This window comes from Dreissena polymorpha, chromosome 7 (assembly GCF_020536995.1).
Source record: "Dreissena polymorpha isolate Duluth1 chromosome 7, UMN_Dpol_1.0, whole genome shotgun sequence".
NCBI classification, from domain to species: Eukaryota; Metazoa; Mollusca; class Bivalvia; order Myida; family Dreissenidae; genus Dreissena; species Dreissena polymorpha.
In genome coordinates, this window is record NC_068361.1 from 101171692 (window position 1) to 101190434 (window position 18743).

Below are 18743 nucleotides of genomic sequence, written 5' to 3' on the forward strand. Positions count from 1 at the left end.
GAGCTTACAACTTCACGAAATGTTCGTCAAAACATGTAATCCACATGCGTAATATAACCCGGATTTCAAGTGTCATTTTTTATTGCAAAGAAAAATAAATATATGTTTGGAAGGAAAAAAAGTAGCATGCTAGTGGATCTCGTCGGAGTGTAGCCTATAATTGATTACAAAATTATTATTGCGCTAGTGTCGTATACAGACACCTTTCAGCAAATCAAGCTAATTAAATAAGTAAAAACATATTAATTATGAACGGAATGTTTGTACCGATTACTTCAAATAAACGATCAGCAACAATGTGTCCACGAATTTCGTTTGGCGGTAATTAATTTCACTACTGACGTCGATGGTTGTTTTAGATGCACAGACGGCGGGACTAGATCTTAACCACGCATGCTCTCGAAAATTATATTGAGATTGGATTGAAGAAACGCCATCCGTCAATCAAACCAACTAATTAGCCAATTTGATACCGAATTATCATAATGGCATGATGATTTTGTAAATATGTATGTGTTTGTATTTAACAAAAAAATAAGAATTAAAATAACCTTAATATTTACAAGTGTCTGTAGTAGTGCAATATTGCACACACACACACTCACACAAATGTATATTTGTCATTACTGTTTCCACCGGTAAAATTGTCTTTGATATTTTTTGGCTCGATTGTCGGGTCAATCAACTGAATAAATTGAGATGAACAGTTCTACGTTTTGTGTTCGTCGCATTGATTCAATTACGCAACATATGGATGCTCTAGGGCCGGTAACGAAAACATGTAATGCGTACGCAGACAGACATACAGAAAGGCATCAAACCCATATAAAAATGTAAAGATCGGTAATTAAAAACATTTTTACGGATTATATAAAGATACAACAAACACATTTCAATAGCTGCCTTACTTCCATTGTGACCATGCTGTGCAAATGACAGAAGATCAAATGACAATAGAAATATATAAATGTATTTATAAAAAAACAAAGATGAATATGAGCGCAGCAATATGAAGGTTACCAAGCATTTTAATTATTTTATGCGCATTTTTTCCAAAGAATCTCATTTTAGTATGTATTTATGCGCTTCCATACAATTAACAAATCCTTGCATGTTTCACATATTTGGCAAACTAGCAAAGTACAAAATAGCTATTAACACACGTTCATAAATAATATCAACATATTTACTATTTTTGCAAACTGCCTCACAATTAAATGTATCGATCCCCTCACTGGGTTTGCATGTCCTGCACATTGTCTACAGTGATAGCAGGCGCCTATATATAGTAACGAATAGTATCGATCGTCATTTTCTTAGCTTATTTCACCACCGTAACAATATGCACACCTTATAAGGGCATAATTAAATAAAAGCACGCTGTCTGTATACGAATTTAAATTTCAGACACCCCATCAATAAAGGAGGCCAAGGATTTCGAATGACTAGATAGCATTTCAATCAAATCAGTATAGTAGTTGGATGTATCCAATCAGTCTCATAGTTTGATAACATTCACTGATCCCTACACATGCAGATTTATTGAAATTTTCGTACGGCATCACATAAAGCAACTAATAGTGTGACTTTGAAGAGATAACCTATTGGCTCCAAAAACGAGGAATATCTTATGTACATAGGAAAATTGATTAAAACCTTAAATACGGAAATAATAAATTAAAGCAATATTTTCCTTCAAGTTTTATGCACCGACAATAGCGTGCACGGGAGGCATTAAAAGATAAAATTAATGATTGGAGAGCGAAATTAATATGTCTTGTTTAGCTTAAGCAGAACATGATGAATGAGATGTGGCTTAAACTTGTATCGCAGTTTCGATTTAATTAAATCTGAGATAAAAATGATGCAAGGTTTTGTACCAAAATACGTCAATCATGTCCGTCTATTGAATCTTTATTACTTGACATTTTAATTCCATAAGTCTATAATGATTACACTGATTGGACCAACGCGAAGTTTGAAAGACTAAATGGATACAAAAAGTATTTAAACCTTAAAAACAAGCCATTACATTACGTTCAATGTCCTTACCTTGAATTAACTTGCATAAACTTGATTTTTGTTATCTTTGCGTGAATTTTAGAAATTGCTAATTTTCAATTTACATAAATTAATTGTCTATAGTTGTTAGTAAAAATAACGGCTGTTCCAAATTAATAACGAAAATACCAACACCATTATTTGAATATGTTGGTTATCCTTTAAATGAACCAGACAGGGTGAAGACATATATTTTTAAGCGACCACAAAATATTATATTAAAGCATTTTTAAACTAAAAAATATCATACTTAGTCTTTAAGGTTTCTTTGAATCTCTAAAGATTTTGCAATATTTTTACAACTGTAAAACGTTCTGTTTTCCCACCTTAACCCTGCATTCGTATATGGCATTCCAGCCATGTAACAGTTTTGCTAATATTGCGATGAACATGCTGCATGTGCAAGTTTACTCGCAAATGCAAATATGAAACTGAAACTAAACGAGATTCGTTTATAAACGGAAAAAAAAACAATATGTTGTAACACTCTTGAAAAGTACAGCTAACATCAACGTATGTTGTTATTTAAAGAATATATAATAGTTTTACAATGTTATTAGTTCATTGGCAGAATGCTTATTCGAAAGTGTAAGTTAGGCGTGATTTTTCCGACTGTTTTAACACAGACGAAATGCTGACAAAGTATCGCAATTCTAAATAAATAACAATATGATGAAATAATAATGACAAAAACTGTATTACCATTGTGTCCAACAAATGCTAATGAATTCCAGTCCGCCAATCAGGAGAAACCGTACTTCTAATGAATCTGTAAGGTAAGTAGTTTAGTTACAACCAGTCTTATATAGAACAATACATCTAGACTCTATTTTTATCTTAAAATTGTTTGCTGATGTCAATGATATATTGAAAGATGTTCACATTTATTTTACTGAACGTACCATCGCAATGTATTCCATTCCATATCAGCAAACATCCAAAACAAAGCACAAAGTCTCATATGGCATCTTCGCTAAGTGTCATAAATTAAGTCAATATTCAAATTGCCTTCAACCTTAACATGGAAACAAATGTGTCTTACTATATCAAATTCAAAAACAGAATAGATTGTTTTAATGACGACAACGGGAAAGTCTCCGTGAATATTTATTTTATATTGTAATGTTTTATTTGACATGCTTCAATGTAAATTTGAAAGTTTCAATGGCTCAACATCAACTCGTCAAGTGAGTAAACTGCAATCGTAACTTGCAAGAAAAAATGGTATACTTGAATGGCGAACAAAATAAACAAAAACAGGAAAAAAATGGACCTTTAATCAAGTCGCTCTTGTAAATAACGTGGATTTACAGTAAGCCCCGGTCAACTCGTTTGCACTAACATGGGTGCATTGATACGCGTTTCTTATTTTCAGACTCGTCACACACAAAACGGTTCGATCTGTAATGGTTAAATAGATATGGGCATTTTGACGATCGAAATGCAGCACTTATGTGCTTTGTGTTATTTGATAACAACTTATATTGGAAATGAAACGGCGAACACTTGAGGCATTTTTAAAATGCAGTTTGAATGATGGAGATGCAGGATGCACAAGCTACGCCGCATTTATAGTTATGCAAAATGTTTACATTTTCAAGTATAAACCCCGTAAACTGATGTGACTAACCTTGCATTATGAATGAGACATTCGATGACTGGATTGGACTGACAGACAATAAGGCTGAGCAAAAAAGTATACATTCGGGAATATCAAGATGCACTGAATGTAAAAATAATAATAATCTTTATCCTTATAAGTCATTTATGTGTGCTTTATTTTTTATTGTATTATTGCCAAGATTATCTTTACGGAAGCATTTAAGCAATATCTCGTACTTCACTTATTTATGGTAATGCACTAGTGAATATCGTTTTTTAAACTCAAGATTGTAAGTTGCAGGGACTAGCCTAGAATAATACCTATGAATGAGATCCTCACTCTCTCCCTCACCTGGCTAGTATGGCAGCTACCGGCACCAGTAATCCGACGGACAAACAGGTGTTTGTGAGCATCCACGTTGGCTAGTGAGTCGGTGGCTGAATTGTCGGTACACACGTGACTGTTCCGATCGGCGTCGATGACTTGTTCAGTACTTGTCTTTGAATGACCAGCAAGTTCGTGATCACGACCAGCAATGTCACCAACAATGAGTAATCTAATCTCTTTTGGATCAAAACTTGAAAATAGAATTGTTGTGAGATTTTAAAAATATGCATCTTGTTAATATGTACCAAGATCCTGTAAAACATTTATCATTAAATAGTTTCACGTGTTTAAATTATATAAAAAAAAACAACAGCGAAACCCGTCAGCGCGAAAAACTTCCGTTTTAGTGTTATCAAAAAATACCGATCAATAGAAAACTAACATTGGAAAACTGATCGTGCTTATTCGGTTTAATTGAGTGTCCACCTCACATGTGCTAGCAAACTTAAGTCACACACGAGACGTTTAAATGATAAGCGAGGAACGTTATTTTGCACCAAGCCTTGCAAGGAGACAGACAGTTAAAAGCATCTACAATTTATTGTAGAATTGTCCAGTATTGTGTTTTGTTCTATACTGCTAAACATTTTATAATTCCAGAAATTAAGGGTCCCGTGCTAAAAAAGGTTTTGCTGCTAATGGAACTATTTTGCACTTTATGTGCGTTTGCATTTAATATTGAATGTGATTTAATTATATGAAAATGTGCAAATGTATCAAGAATCACGGTAGGCGATATCCTTTGATTGCCAAACTACGCAAAGCAATAAATATACTGGTGGATTCAATTTCGTTTTTGGGGTTGAACTATTCTTGATACGTGTATACATGCTTTGATAGAAACTTGTTCACTTTTGCTGTTTATCTCGTCCGCCAAGGCCCTTAACTCACTCTAGCTCTATTCCATCCCATGGCGTCTTTTTTAACGTTAATGACTCATTAATAGTATCCCTACCTTCAGCGTTCTCAGTAGAAACTTTAGTTTCGATATTATTATTGTAAAGGCCGAATACTTTTTTTAAGCTCAAATTAGAATAAAAGATGTTCATAACGACGATGTCTCTATATTCCATTAAGTTTCTTCGAACATATTTTGACAGGACGAAAGGTAATAATGCAATTAAATAATATTTATTCCGTTCTTTAAAGAATCAAATAACCATATATATCCCGTTGTTTTCATTTGCGTACGACACATACATCATTTTATTCAGGCTAGCGACATTCTTAGCCCATGTTGTTAAATAGCAATGAAGAAACATTATTACCCGAAAAATAATCGTCTGCTGGTCTTTCATTGAAGAAAAATGACTTACGTGAGATTATAAAAACTAATTCCAAAATATATCATTTCATACCCAAAAGTAGTCATGGGTTGCTGTACTGAATGATTGTTCAGTTATGTTAAATGATTGTACAGCTATACTGAATGAGTGTACATCTATACTGAAAGAGTGTACAGCTATACTGAATGATTGAACAGCTATACTGAATGAGTGTACAGCTATACTGAATGAGTGTACAGATATACTGAAAGAGTGTACAGCTATATTGAATGATTGAACAGCTATACTGAATGAGTGTACAGCTATACTGAATGAGGGTACAGATATACTGAAAGAGTGTACAGCTATACTGAATGAGTGTACAGCTATACTGAATGAGTGTACAGCTGTACTGAATGAGTGTACAGCTATACTGAATCAGTGTGGTGATATATTGAATGAGTGTACAGCTATACTGAATGATTGTACAGCTATACTAAATGATTGTACAGCTATACTGAAAGAGTGTACAGCTATACTGAATGAGTGTACAGCTATACTGAATGAGTGTACAGCTATACTGAATGAGTGTACAGCTATACTGAATGAGTGTACAGCTATACTGAATGAGTGTACAGCTATACTGAATGATTGAACAGCTACACTGAATGAGTGTACAGCTATACTGAATGATTGAACAGCTATACTGAAAGAGTGTACAGCTATACTGAATCAGTGTACAGCTATACTGAATGATTGAACAGCTATACTGAAAGAGTGTACAGCTATATTGAATGAGTGTACAGCTATACTGAATGAGTGTACAGCTATACTGAATGAGTGTACAGCTATACTGAATGAATGTACAGCTATACTGAAAGAGTGTACAGCTATACTGAATGAGTGTACAGCTATTCCAGAGGATCCCGGTTCAAATCCCGGCCGGGGCACTGGAAATATCAGAAATACTTCAAGTGTTTCCCACCCAACTAGAGATGTACTGGTATGAAACCCAGGTAATTCTCGCGTGTATCGGTGCTATACACTGAGCACGTAAAATAACCAAGGTATCTATTCGCAAAGAGCTAGGGTATCGCACCCGGATTCCTTGTATCCCAATACTGTCTCTTCTGCTTGCTGTCTCTTCAGCAAAACCAAAGGACCCCATTGGAAATAAGTGCTTGCACTTTCATGGGTTATCCTTGACCGCAAGGTCAAAATAAATACATACACATACATACATACATATACTGAATGAGTGTACAGCTATACTGAAAGAGTGTACAGCTATACTAAATCAGTGTGGTGATATATTGAATGAGTGTACAGCTATACTGAATGATTGTACAGCTATACTAAATGATTGTACAGCTTTACTGAATAAGTGAACAGCTATACCAAATGCTTGTTCAGCTATACTGAATGATTGTGCTGATATATTAGATGAGTGCACAGTTATACTGAATGATTTAATATAATATATATATATATACAGAATGATTGTACAACTACAATGAATTACTGTACAGCTACACTGAATAAGTGTACATCTATACTGAATGATTGTACAGCCATACTGAATGATCGTACAGCCATACTGAATGATTGTACAGCTATACGTAATAATTGTACAGTTGTACAGCTATAAAGAATGAGTGTGCACGTATACTGAATGATTGTACAGCTATACTGAATAATTGTACAGCTATACTTCATATTAATGGAGCTGTACTGAATGAGTATACAGCAATACCAAAAGATTGAACTTTGTCAGTGATACACAGAATACAGAATGCAGCGAAAATGGCTTACAACTTGTGTGGCGGAAAGCATTCACAACTGGCAAATTTGAGCAATGAAAAAACGTTGTTCTTGCTTTTTATTCTGTAAGAAAAAAATGAAAATACCTGAATGCATGCGTCAATAAAGTTAAACATCAAATTAATATATAAATGTTTTTAACAACGGTATATGAAAACAAGCTGATACGAGCCTTAATGCTTTTTAACATAAGTTTACACGCTAAGAAGTCTTCTGACACAGTGTACTTCCGACTGCAATTGCATCAGATAACTACAACTGTTCCTTGTGATGGTGTTATGTGTTTTAAATTTGCGTCGTAACATATGCTGTAAATATGTATAGTACTGCTAAATCATTTATAAATAATCTGCATATTTAATGATTTGCTATAGCCGATGCATATGCGAGTCAAATGGGTAGATATAGCTTACTCCATAAATGAGTCTGGTAGAGAACCGCGCTTCGCATATTTGGCTGAATTTGTTGACGAGAAGTCGCGTGTCGCTTGTTCTATGTATGGCCTTGACCTTGCTGCTGAAGGTCACCATTCCAAGGGTGAAAATAGTTTGTCTACACATAAAAATGATGTTAGTAAGAGTTCAAATGTTTCTATGTTTACCACACATAGTGAAAATGTTCACGATATGTATGTTTGAAAATGCAGATGTTGTTCAGATACTTGAAGAGATTTATCATGTTGTACTCAATTTACGTCTATGAGTTTACATGATGGAACAAAACATGTACGAAAATTACGTTTGTGCTATAATTGTTTAAGAGGTAAACATTTTTACACTAATTGTAGAAAATCCGCATTTTGTAGTGTGTCCGACTGTAAACAAAAGGAATTAATGTGCATCATATATTGTTACATAGTTGGGTTAACCTTGATATCGATCACACAGCTACACGGCCGCCTCAGGACGCTTCAGTGAATTCCGCATCAACAAATGGTTCTATGGTCAAGAACTGAATAGGAATCGTTCATGTATAGGTGAAAGGTGAGAACGGGAAATCATGCCAGACATATGCTCTATTAGAAGACGGCTAGGATAAGACACTGTGTGACGAACGTTTAGTAAAGAATCTTAACGTTGCCGGTAAACCCGTTAAATTCCAGATGTCAACCGTTAATTCCTCCGGAAATCAACTATACGGACAGGAAGTCAATTTGCACGTGTAGCCGTTACATGGTAACGAAAAAATCACGTAACGTAGCGTTTGGTCGGTAAAAAAAACTACCAATTTCGACGCGATCATCAGCAGAACACATCGATCTACGCATCCTATCTTACTTGACTGATATAGAAATACCGAGAATAGACGAAAGTCAAGTGATGCTGTTGATTGGTACAGATTTGCCCGACGCCCATATCCCACTAGAAGTGCGATCAGGTGGAAGTTATCAGCCGTATGCAGTATGTTCACGCTTAGGCTGGGCTGTGGGCGGACCAATAAGGACAATTACTGATTCCAAATCGCGTGAAATAAATGTAAACTTTCAGCGATCAAACATGCTAGAGCAGCACCATTAAAAAACTACTGAATTTGACACTAAAACCCAGTCTGACAAAAATCACATGCCAGTTGAAGATAAACGTGTGCTGTACTCTATGGAATCCACAGTAACTCCTGACATTACAACGTCCCAACAGTGTCATTTTGAATCAAAGTCAAAACCCGCTGATGTAGCATTAAAGCTGTTGAAGCAGTCGACACTAACCCCCCCCCCCCAACACGTGGTTGCTTGAACCGGAGTCCCTTCGCAAAGACCAGTCCCATTCGCCGGAAACTGTACCCCAAGTACAATTGAAATCCGATGACATAGTACTTGATAAAAATTTCCATGTAAACGCCGTAACCAGTAGCAACTGTATCAACGACCTGATTGCTTATTGTAGTGATAGTATAACCAACCTGGTGAGTGGCGACAAGATGATACGGACGTCCATAAAATTGTGTAACCAGTCCAATATCGGGCGCCATATGACGCAATCTGAAACAAAGTGGCTTCTCTAGCCCACAGGAAGACTAGGAAGAGTAATCAAAGTCGACTTTGGTCGAGATGTAGTGTCCGTAGATGTGTGGTCAGGTCATGTGCTTCAAAATCATTAAAACTTATTACTAAATTATGTCATTTAGAGGCTTCAATGTAAATTTTTCAGAATGACCTCTTTCAGAGTGAAAAGTTATCTGATAGCTGAATATAAGATAGTCATTATTTTTGCCTGAAATGGGAAAAGGCTTGCCAAATATTTTTGTTTTACAACTTACTTAAAGAAATGTCTACTTGTATGTTTAAATGTTCTGTAATTGGCAATTGGAATAATGATGTGTACCAAGTTTAAAATAATTGCGTCCTTTGTGCATAAAAGTGTTATGAAATTTATGTAATTTCATGGTGGGGAATGTAAGAAACGTATACACTTCTTAAATAATGTCAATGGCGTCAGTGTATGTAATTTTGTGACGCGCCCTTTTTATACGGCGGTGACGTCATGTTATTTCACGCTATTGTTATTGTTGTGAAAAACGTTTACGGACAGGAAAATGAATTGGAACTTATACGTTTAATAAGGACTTTCTGACACCAGTATCGGTAAATAATATTTGTCTTTGTATCAAAATAAATAAATAAAACTGTTTGTTTAAAATAATGTGTAATTATTCAAGTCAGAATCGGTATTTTGTATTGTTTGTGAATTGGATTTAAATGTTTTGTATAAATGTAGATCTTTGTTACGTATGGATTGTTTGAGATCCGAATGTATGAATTAAATGTGTTTGCATGTATTTATTATGTATTCTCTGTTTGTTTCAGAGAATCGCTACGTCGATAAATACAAGTTTTGAAATCAGCGCATACTCGTTATTTAAATGATTGTCGCCCCCAATTTTCAAACATTTATAATAATATGTGTCTTGTTCTGAGAAAACTGGGCTTAATTCATGTGCGTAAAGTGTCGTCCCAGATTAGCCTGTGCAGTCCGCACAGGCTAATCAGGGACGACACTTTCCGCTTTTATGGTATTTTCAGTTTAAAGGAAGTCCCTTCTTACCGAAAATCAAGTTTAGGCGGAAAGTGTCGTCCCTGATTAGCCTGTGCGGACTACACAGGCTAATCTGGGACGGCACTTTACGCACATGCATTATGACCAGCTTTCACAGAACAAGACACATATATACACTTATTGATATATAAATATTGACCCATCGACCATTTGCCCATGCCATGACTCTTCAGAATATGCATTCTAAATTGTTTTTGCATTCTAAGATTGCAGGTGATTTTAAATAACTCCATTATATTTTTTAAGGCGAAAATTGTTTGTATTCCCATTTCACCCTTTAGCTTTTAATAACATTATCTTTTCGCTAGTCTGGGTTGCCAAACACAAACGAATATCAAAAACTGTCTTCTAAGTGTGACCTTGAAAATTGGCCTTATTAAAAGAAGATTCGTCGCTTTTTTGAAAGGCAGATACCCGTGCCATCTTCATCTAAAATCTGAGAAACTAAGGAACTGACCAACGAAGTGCCCTTTTCACATTAAACCTCCTTGAGTCACCTTTGCTTTTGACTAGGAACATGGTGAGTATGTGTGTATTGCGCCACTTCAATGCAAAAACACGTGTTAAAACGAATTGTAATATTCCTCAATACATTATTAAATAAGTAGTGATGTATCTAACGTGTGTACATAACTTATTCATAAGTCATGCTTAATGTTTTTCTTGATGAAATATGGACAAATTTGAACAGATGAAGGCATATACAGTTGTGGCATACGCAAAATTGGCGTCAGATAAACGACCACACAAGTATACTTTAATAAAGAAATATCAGATTTTCAATGAACACTTAAGATATGAACTATTTGACACATCAGGTGTCGTCGTAAAGGCTGCAACAAAATGCTAGCCTGCTTTATTACGCCACTATACTTGTATAATTATTTGCAACTGTAGTATATACCACATGTATCAAAAAGCGTTCACAAATCTTAAACAGAAGCAGAAATACCTATGCCCAAGTAAATTGGTGTTTGTTCTCATACGAACAAAGTACTTTTCAATAACAAATCCAATCTGCAGACATGTTAATTTTGTTCTCATACGAACAAAGTACTTTTCAATAACAAATCCAATCTGCAGACATTTTAATATATGTATATGAGAAATAAAAATTATTTAGTTGTGGTGGCAACTTGACATTTCAAGATTTTAGTTTGAAAAACAGTTTATTTTCCGATGGTACATTGAATTTTTATAAATGTATTTATGAAGTTTAGCATTATTTGCATACTTTTATATTATGAAAAATTACAAATGATACTTAGCATTGCACTTACTTCCTATGGGATATGAAAAAAAACCATAAAACTTATACATGGAATTAATTACATATTCAATGTGAAAATATTCAAAAATACTGTTCACTATTTAAGCTAAATATAACTTGGGCTACATTTGTTGTTGTCGGCTCAGGTACTTCTTAAAATTGCCCTGGTTAAGTATACTTTTGTATACTACAATGTATCAAGTGTATAGACAATACGCTTCAAGGCATCCGTTCATACTCCGGGGTACTTTTTCAAAATTATTTTCTGAACCCCGGGTACTTTGTAGTGTACTTAAGAGGACCGGGTGGTACTATTAAGTAGTATCTAAGTAGTAGTATAAAATGTCACCTTGTTGTGGTGGATATGGTGTCCGCCTAGCGATCGGTGGTCACGAGTTCGATCCCCACTGTGGGGGACATTCTTCGATTTTCCCGTTAAGACACCAATGGGTTCTGGTTCTAAGTCCCGGTAAACGAAGTCGATGGTGTCTCAATAAGCATTAGGCTTTCCATGCAATCAAACTTAAATTAAAAGGTTTAAACTAAGAAGTATCTGACCCGACAATCATCAATTGAAACATTACCTAACGCTATGCAATTAAAACGGTAAACCAGTAGTCAGACTGTACACTGGTCATTTGATTTCCGCAAACGTTAATTTTGAACATATTTACTTCACATAAAGTCAAAAAACTCATCATCATCATCGGAGTATGGGTCTGTCTGTATGCACACGTCTATAAACCGACCATTCTGTTCGTGTGGAACATCCTTATTTTCAAAGCCTTGCGAAACTACACTGGATGGAGGATTCTTTGGAATTTCTGAAAAGCGCTGGGTTTCCTGAGCTGTGTTGATATCTTTCTTTTTGTCAATTACAAGCCCCTCTCTGGTTGTTTTAACGTTTGACGTGTTTGTAATACGATTGTATTTTGTTAGCTTTGGCAATAAAACAACCGTTGAAAGTTTCTTCTTTGGGAGCATTGTATCTTCTTTTCTCGAAACATTTGGCAACATGAATGTGTTTTGGCGTCTATTGTTAATATATTCTTTGCCAAGAAACGATAAGCCCAAGTCTGTATTTGATCTGCTAAGGCTATTAACAACAACGTTGGCTTTCTGGCCAAATATACCACGGGTGTTGAAATGCCCTGGCAAATTAAGAAAATCGAAATAATCATCGTTGAATCCTGGAATAAACTCCGGTCGATCTGAAGTCACTTCATGCGGATCTTTCACAAGAATTTGGTGTGAAGGTTTAGATTTATACATTGTAGAACTTCTTTTGAAAGAGTTTCCAGGAAATTCAGTATCAAGGGAATGGGCTTTCCCAATCAAATCTGGAAAGCCAGCAGACATTGTACTATTTTCTCCAAATTCGTATGAGTTTACGGATGGCAGATACACCCTTTTGTCCACCGATCCGGTTTCCATTTGATCACTGGAACGTTTCATAGATTGTAGTGAACTCTGTGAGCACGTAAATGTTGTTCTAAATTTCTTGTTCATTCTCTTCAATGCATTTTCATCCGCCATAGGTTTTCCAATAACTGCATTCGGTTTGCTGAGGTATTTTTCAAATAGACTAGCCACCTTAAATTTGTCTTTAGATTTCCTCCTCATCTTTTCTACTTGTTGGAGTTTTGAAGATGTTCGAAGAGTCGCCAGACTATATGAATTAATAGGATTCAATTGCACATTATCATGAAACTTTTTCGGCATTCGCCAGTATTCGAACGTACCGGCGTCCATTTCAGCTGAAGAAAAAATGTGTTAAACACTTTCATAACCTGAGTTGTGTGCTTGTTAAGGCAATGTATGTGCACAATATGAGCCTTGTTCTGAGAAAACTGGGCTTAATGCATGTGCGTAAAGTGTCATCTCAGATTAGCCTGTGCTATCCGCACAGGCTAATCAGGGACGACACTTTCCGCCTTAATTGGATTTTTGCTAATCAGAGACTTCATTTTAACGAAAAATGTCATAAAAGCGGAAAGTGTCATCCCTGATTAGCCTGTGCGGACTGCACAGGCTAATCTGGGACGACACTTTACGCACATGCACATGCATTAAGCCCAGTTTTCTCACAATACAGCTCATATGACTTATTCATACTAACAATACTTAGATCAATCAGTATTGCCAATATTAGTGAACACACGATATTTCCTGAATAAAATAAAGTAAGCAAAACATATGAATTTATTCCTGTGCATAAAGATGCTGTGTGTCATCAATGAAAATCAAAATAGACAATTTAACCACATGCCTATCGCTTTCAACAGTCGGCATTTCGTTCGAAATAAATTGCTCAACACATACCCACATAAGTCCTGCGACCGTGTTTTTCATTGAATTTAAAATCACAATAATATAGCAACACTAACTGTGGAACCACTTAACGTGTACTACTTAATAAACATCTCATTTAAAATTAGAAAGTTAAAATGAAATGTCACGTTTTGTGACCATTATTGATGTGTTACTTAAATAAAGCGGCTTACATCGGATTAACCATATAATTTGGTCTGTGCTGATCGTGTTAAGCCAACGGCTAATTTTTGTGGAGTTAACTGCTGGAGTTAATCACATTAAAGTGGTCCACTTCATATTCTTTAGTGATTTATGCACATTCACAAAGCGTTAACCAATTGTTCAACAAATTAAGGTCGATTTCTTTTCAACTTTTGCTTTTAGATAGTATAAACTTATTTCCGATCAGTAATCTCAAATACAATTTCGTAAGCGAATGTACAATACACGCGTCATTCGTTGCAAAATTGTGAAATGTAGTAAATAAATAGTAAAAATCCATCGCAGTCTGGTCAGCAGCAACCCTGTCCGCTATAGCGTCAGGCAAAGTTTTGTGATCTCCATAACGAAAAGAGCAGCTATTTTATATCGAGAGGTCCAGGTTTCAATGTCCTTTTTTACAGTTCTACACAATACAATAATGATGGTAATTTTTTAGCACAGGACGAAATGCGTAACTTTTAAAGTAATCATGGATAATTAATATACATACCTTAATAAAACAGCTGGCATACTTCTATTGTAAATACAAAACAACTGCCACTTTCTATAGGTTGTCGCTTTGGACTGTTTGATACGAAAGGTTATGGATCGGAGGTAAACTGTTTCTTTTCCATTACATGTTGTTCGTGTGATGTGTATGAATTAAAATCATGTGTTTTGTTATCGAAATTGATAAGATGAATTGATGGCTGATGCCTGCACAGTGGCATATGAAGTGGGAAGCTCACAAAACGCTTTCTGCGCAATCGTGAGTAACTGATCTGAACAATCCCCCATCGTCTCCCCAGACTCATGATGGACAACCGTTGAACGACCTTATCGTTTGGCAGAGAGCTCATAAGCACCAACCCGTTATAGCAGACGCTGAATCAGCTCTGCATGGGGCATCCGCGAACTCCGCATCGGTCCAGTTACAAGAATGTGAAAGCCTAGAGGCCTCTGCGCCAGCGGCCGCATGAATACGTCATTAAGATACAGACCCACTGCTCGGTCTTTTCCGGGGTACTGTTACTCGCTCTCAAACTCCGCGAAGCTGTACTATGATATGGACCAGGCTAGAACCCACGCATGGAATGGGCTTCAGGACTTGCGGCGAGTCGAATATTTTTTTCTAATCTAATGCCCCTAAGATGTAAACGTGACTGAGTCTTTATCAGTCATTAAACAAAAAATATGTTCAACTTACATGAAACAAAATCAGTCACACGACGCATTAATATGAGTAAACAAACAAAAAAGCAATAATCATAAAGATATTATTTAGATACATGTAGTAGAGTTTTAATCGCATGTGTTTGATGTAAATTATTACATGTATTCACGTTTTGCCGCCCCGAGTAAGCGTTACAAACGGGAACCGATCAAAATATTTGCAAAGTTTCTGTTGTTTTCGTACTATTTTATTAAAATATGCGGACTGGTTAAATAAGCATTAAATGCATTAAACAATGAAACTGCACGGATGGGCGAGTGATAAAATTGATGGCTTTTTAGTTTAACCCTTTTTATTTTAGCTCGGTTGCATCGAAAGCCTCAGGCTTAAAGAAACGCTCTCGAGTCCGTTTCCTGGGCCTATAACCAGTACATGGTGTCTTTAGGGAAGATCGAAAGAACGCTCCCCAAATGGGAATAGAACCAGTGACCTCGGGATTTTTTTTCATTATAATGGTCAGTGGTTAGATTCGAAGTATTTTTTGGTAATTCTATTGTTTCTTTAAAACGGCACCGTTTTGTTCGGATGCTTACATGTATCCATTCAAAGCATTGTCGATCTTCTAAAATGCCCAAATCTGTAAATAAGTCACTTAAATAATTTAAAGCTATGAAAATCCACTACGCAACTGCTGTCATTTGAATGACATGATAACGGTAAACCAGTTAAGAAAATATCGCATGGTTAAACACATTCAAGGATTTCACGGATATAATGTTGTGCGGACTAAAGGACAAAATATAAATATAGAACTGAATAATGTACAACATTTATTTTAAACATGATAATAATGATCATTGATCGTTCACTAAAAAATGGATGACATCACAGAACAATGGCGGGAAAGAGTCACGTGCTATTGGAGTCTCAGCTGGAAATGCAGGCCAGGAGCAGCCTTGTACCGGAACTGCCCAGTCCACGTCTGTTGTTCGGTATCCGTAAAATTACCCTTACCCTCGAGTCTGAAAGAACATAATCAATGGATTAAATTAGGATTGTTGCGTCGGGCATAGATCTATTTTTTCTTATTCATTAAAAATAAATTTGGATATATCTGCCGTCATTCAATATAAAATAATTTACATCTGATTTCTCAAATTAAAAAAAAATGAATTCATCATGCTTACTTTCTTCTACAATTCAAAAATGAATTAAAGCCTCCTTTTTCAAAGTCGTAAACGCATTAAGAACTATTTTCTGAAATTTATAATAAATGAATTGAAGTCTATTAAGCCTTAAAATAGTGCAATTTTAAGATAAAACCTTGTCTCACTCACTGAGCTGAATTACTTCATTAATGTCAATCATACTCAATAGCATCAAATATAATATATGTGTGTGTTCGATATGATAATGGATCATATCATCACTGTAAAGGGAGACAATTAACATTGTTCTGCTAGAGCGATCTTTAATTTAAATATGAATTTTCTCACGTTCCAGTGGTTTTAAACATAAACTATTTATCCCGCACTCTAGGAAATCGGGGCATAACGAATGCATGTAAATTGTTCTCCCAGATTAGTCTGTTCAGAAGGCACAGACTAATAATCGACGAAACTTCCTTGTATGGAATTTTTCTTAAAGAAGAGTCTGGTCTTAGCAAAATTAGAGTTAAGGAAGACTGCACAGGGTAATCAGGGGCGTGCATTTAACCCGGTTTTCCCAAAACGAGGCTCATTTTATATTTCGTGCTTAGTGTGAATAGGTAAATCTACCGCTGAATTTGAACATGCTATAGTATGCACTATTACAACTGGAATTGACTAAGAAAATCAAAACGGAAACTCTAAAGTTACACTTCCTTTGTTGTTGTTTTTTTAAATCCTCTCCCCTTGGTTATTGATTATACCCTAAACAAGAACCAATATCAGGTTTGAAAGAGTAAATCCCAAGTGACAACTCACGTGAGCCGCACTCTGGGAAAACGGGGCTTAATGCATGTGCGTAAATATTTTTTTAAGAAAAAACTTTCTTTAAACAAAAAAATATGACTCACTTGTTCTCCACAAAATCCCCCTCATAAGATGACCCATTGGGCCAAGTGTACACGCCCCGTCCGTGGAACTGGTTATTCACGAACTCGCCGGCGTAGAATGCACCACTGTGGTGGGTAAGTTTGCCAATGCCATTCCTCTTGTCGTCGGCCCATTCGCCATCGTAGACACTGCCGTCAGTGGTTGAGTGGACGCCGCGACCGCTGCGGATGATGCTTCCGTCTTGCTGTATGTACTCGCCCTCTGTGGAGAGAATGCTTTAAACAAGATATGTGTTTATCAGAAACAATTTGTCCCCTTTTGCGCCGCTTTGAAGCTATATATTTGAATTTGACCTTGAAGGATGACCTTGACCTTGACCTTTCACCACTCAAAATGTGCAGCTCCATGAGATACATATGCATGCCAAATATCAAGTTGCTATCTTCAATATTGCAAAAGTTATTGCAAATGTTAAAGTTGACGCAAACCAACAGACCAACCAACCAACAGACAGGGCAAAAACAATATTCCCCCACTATAGTGGTGGGGGACATAAAAATTAACTGCAGTCTGGGAAAACAGGGTTTTATGCATGTGCGTTAAGTGTTGCCCCAAATAAGCATCAGCTGTCCCGACAGGCTAATCAGGGACAACACTTTAAACTTTTATGGGGTTTATTGTATATAAGTAGTCTCTTTTTAGGGCAGATCCAGTTCAGAAAAAAAGTTTTATGACAAATTTGATAACAACAGAAAGTGTTGTGTCTGATAAGCCTGTGTTAACTGCACAGGCTTATCTGGGATGACCCTTAATGCACACAATAATCTCTCAGAAAACTAGTCTTAATGTTTTTGCGCAAAGTGTCGTCCCAGATTAAACTATGAATTCCACATGTGCTAATTTGGGGCATCACTTTGTGATTTTTTGTTTAAATGAAGTTAATTGTAAATGGAAATCAAGTCTTGACGGAAAAAGTTGTCCCTGATAAACCTGTGGTCCTCACAGGCTAAGCTATGACAACGTTTTACGCACATGCATTAAGACCCATTGTCTCAGAGCGCTTCTCAAATGTAAAAGTAAAGCGCTCCAAAACCTGCCGCTGACCGATATCTATGAATATAATAAAAATCATTTTTATGAAAACTTGTGATTAGTTATCATGCATGAATCAGGTTAAATAGATCAACAAATATCTTACTTACTGTCAATTTGAAATTAAATAAAAGACAGTAATTTATGCTTATAGAGTTTACACAAATCTGGTTGAAAACTAGATTGCATGTCTGTGCATTGAGTGTCTTCCTTGATAAGCCAGTCCAGTCCGCACAGGCTGGTCAGTGATGAAACTTTCCGCTGTTATGGAATTCTTTGTTTTCAGGAACTTTCTTAAGTGAGTCAATGATAAGCATGTGCAAACTGTTCATGCTAAGCTGGGATACGGCCATTGGGGAACACAAACACCCTGCTCAAGATCACAGGACCAGTGTCCTCTACTTTCTTGCCTTTCTTTTCTGAAAGAAACAATAAACATGTCAATTAAGCTGTTTATTTTAGCC

General features: G+C 36.0%; 1 protein-coding gene across 1 annotated transcript in view; it reads right to left on the reverse strand.

Annotated features, from left to right (window-relative positions):
• Positions 1-15965: 15965 nt before the first annotated feature.
• LOC127837001 (MORN repeat-containing protein 2-like) overlaps positions 15966-18743 on the reverse strand; it is a 69488-nt gene continuing 66710 nt past the window's right edge. The window contains exon 5 of the mRNA XM_052363693.1: positions 15966-16170. Coding sequence (XP_052219653.1) covers positions 16065-16170 — 106 coding nt within the window. The 3' untranslated portion in view covers positions 15966-16064. The remainder of the gene's footprint in view (positions 16171-18743) is intronic.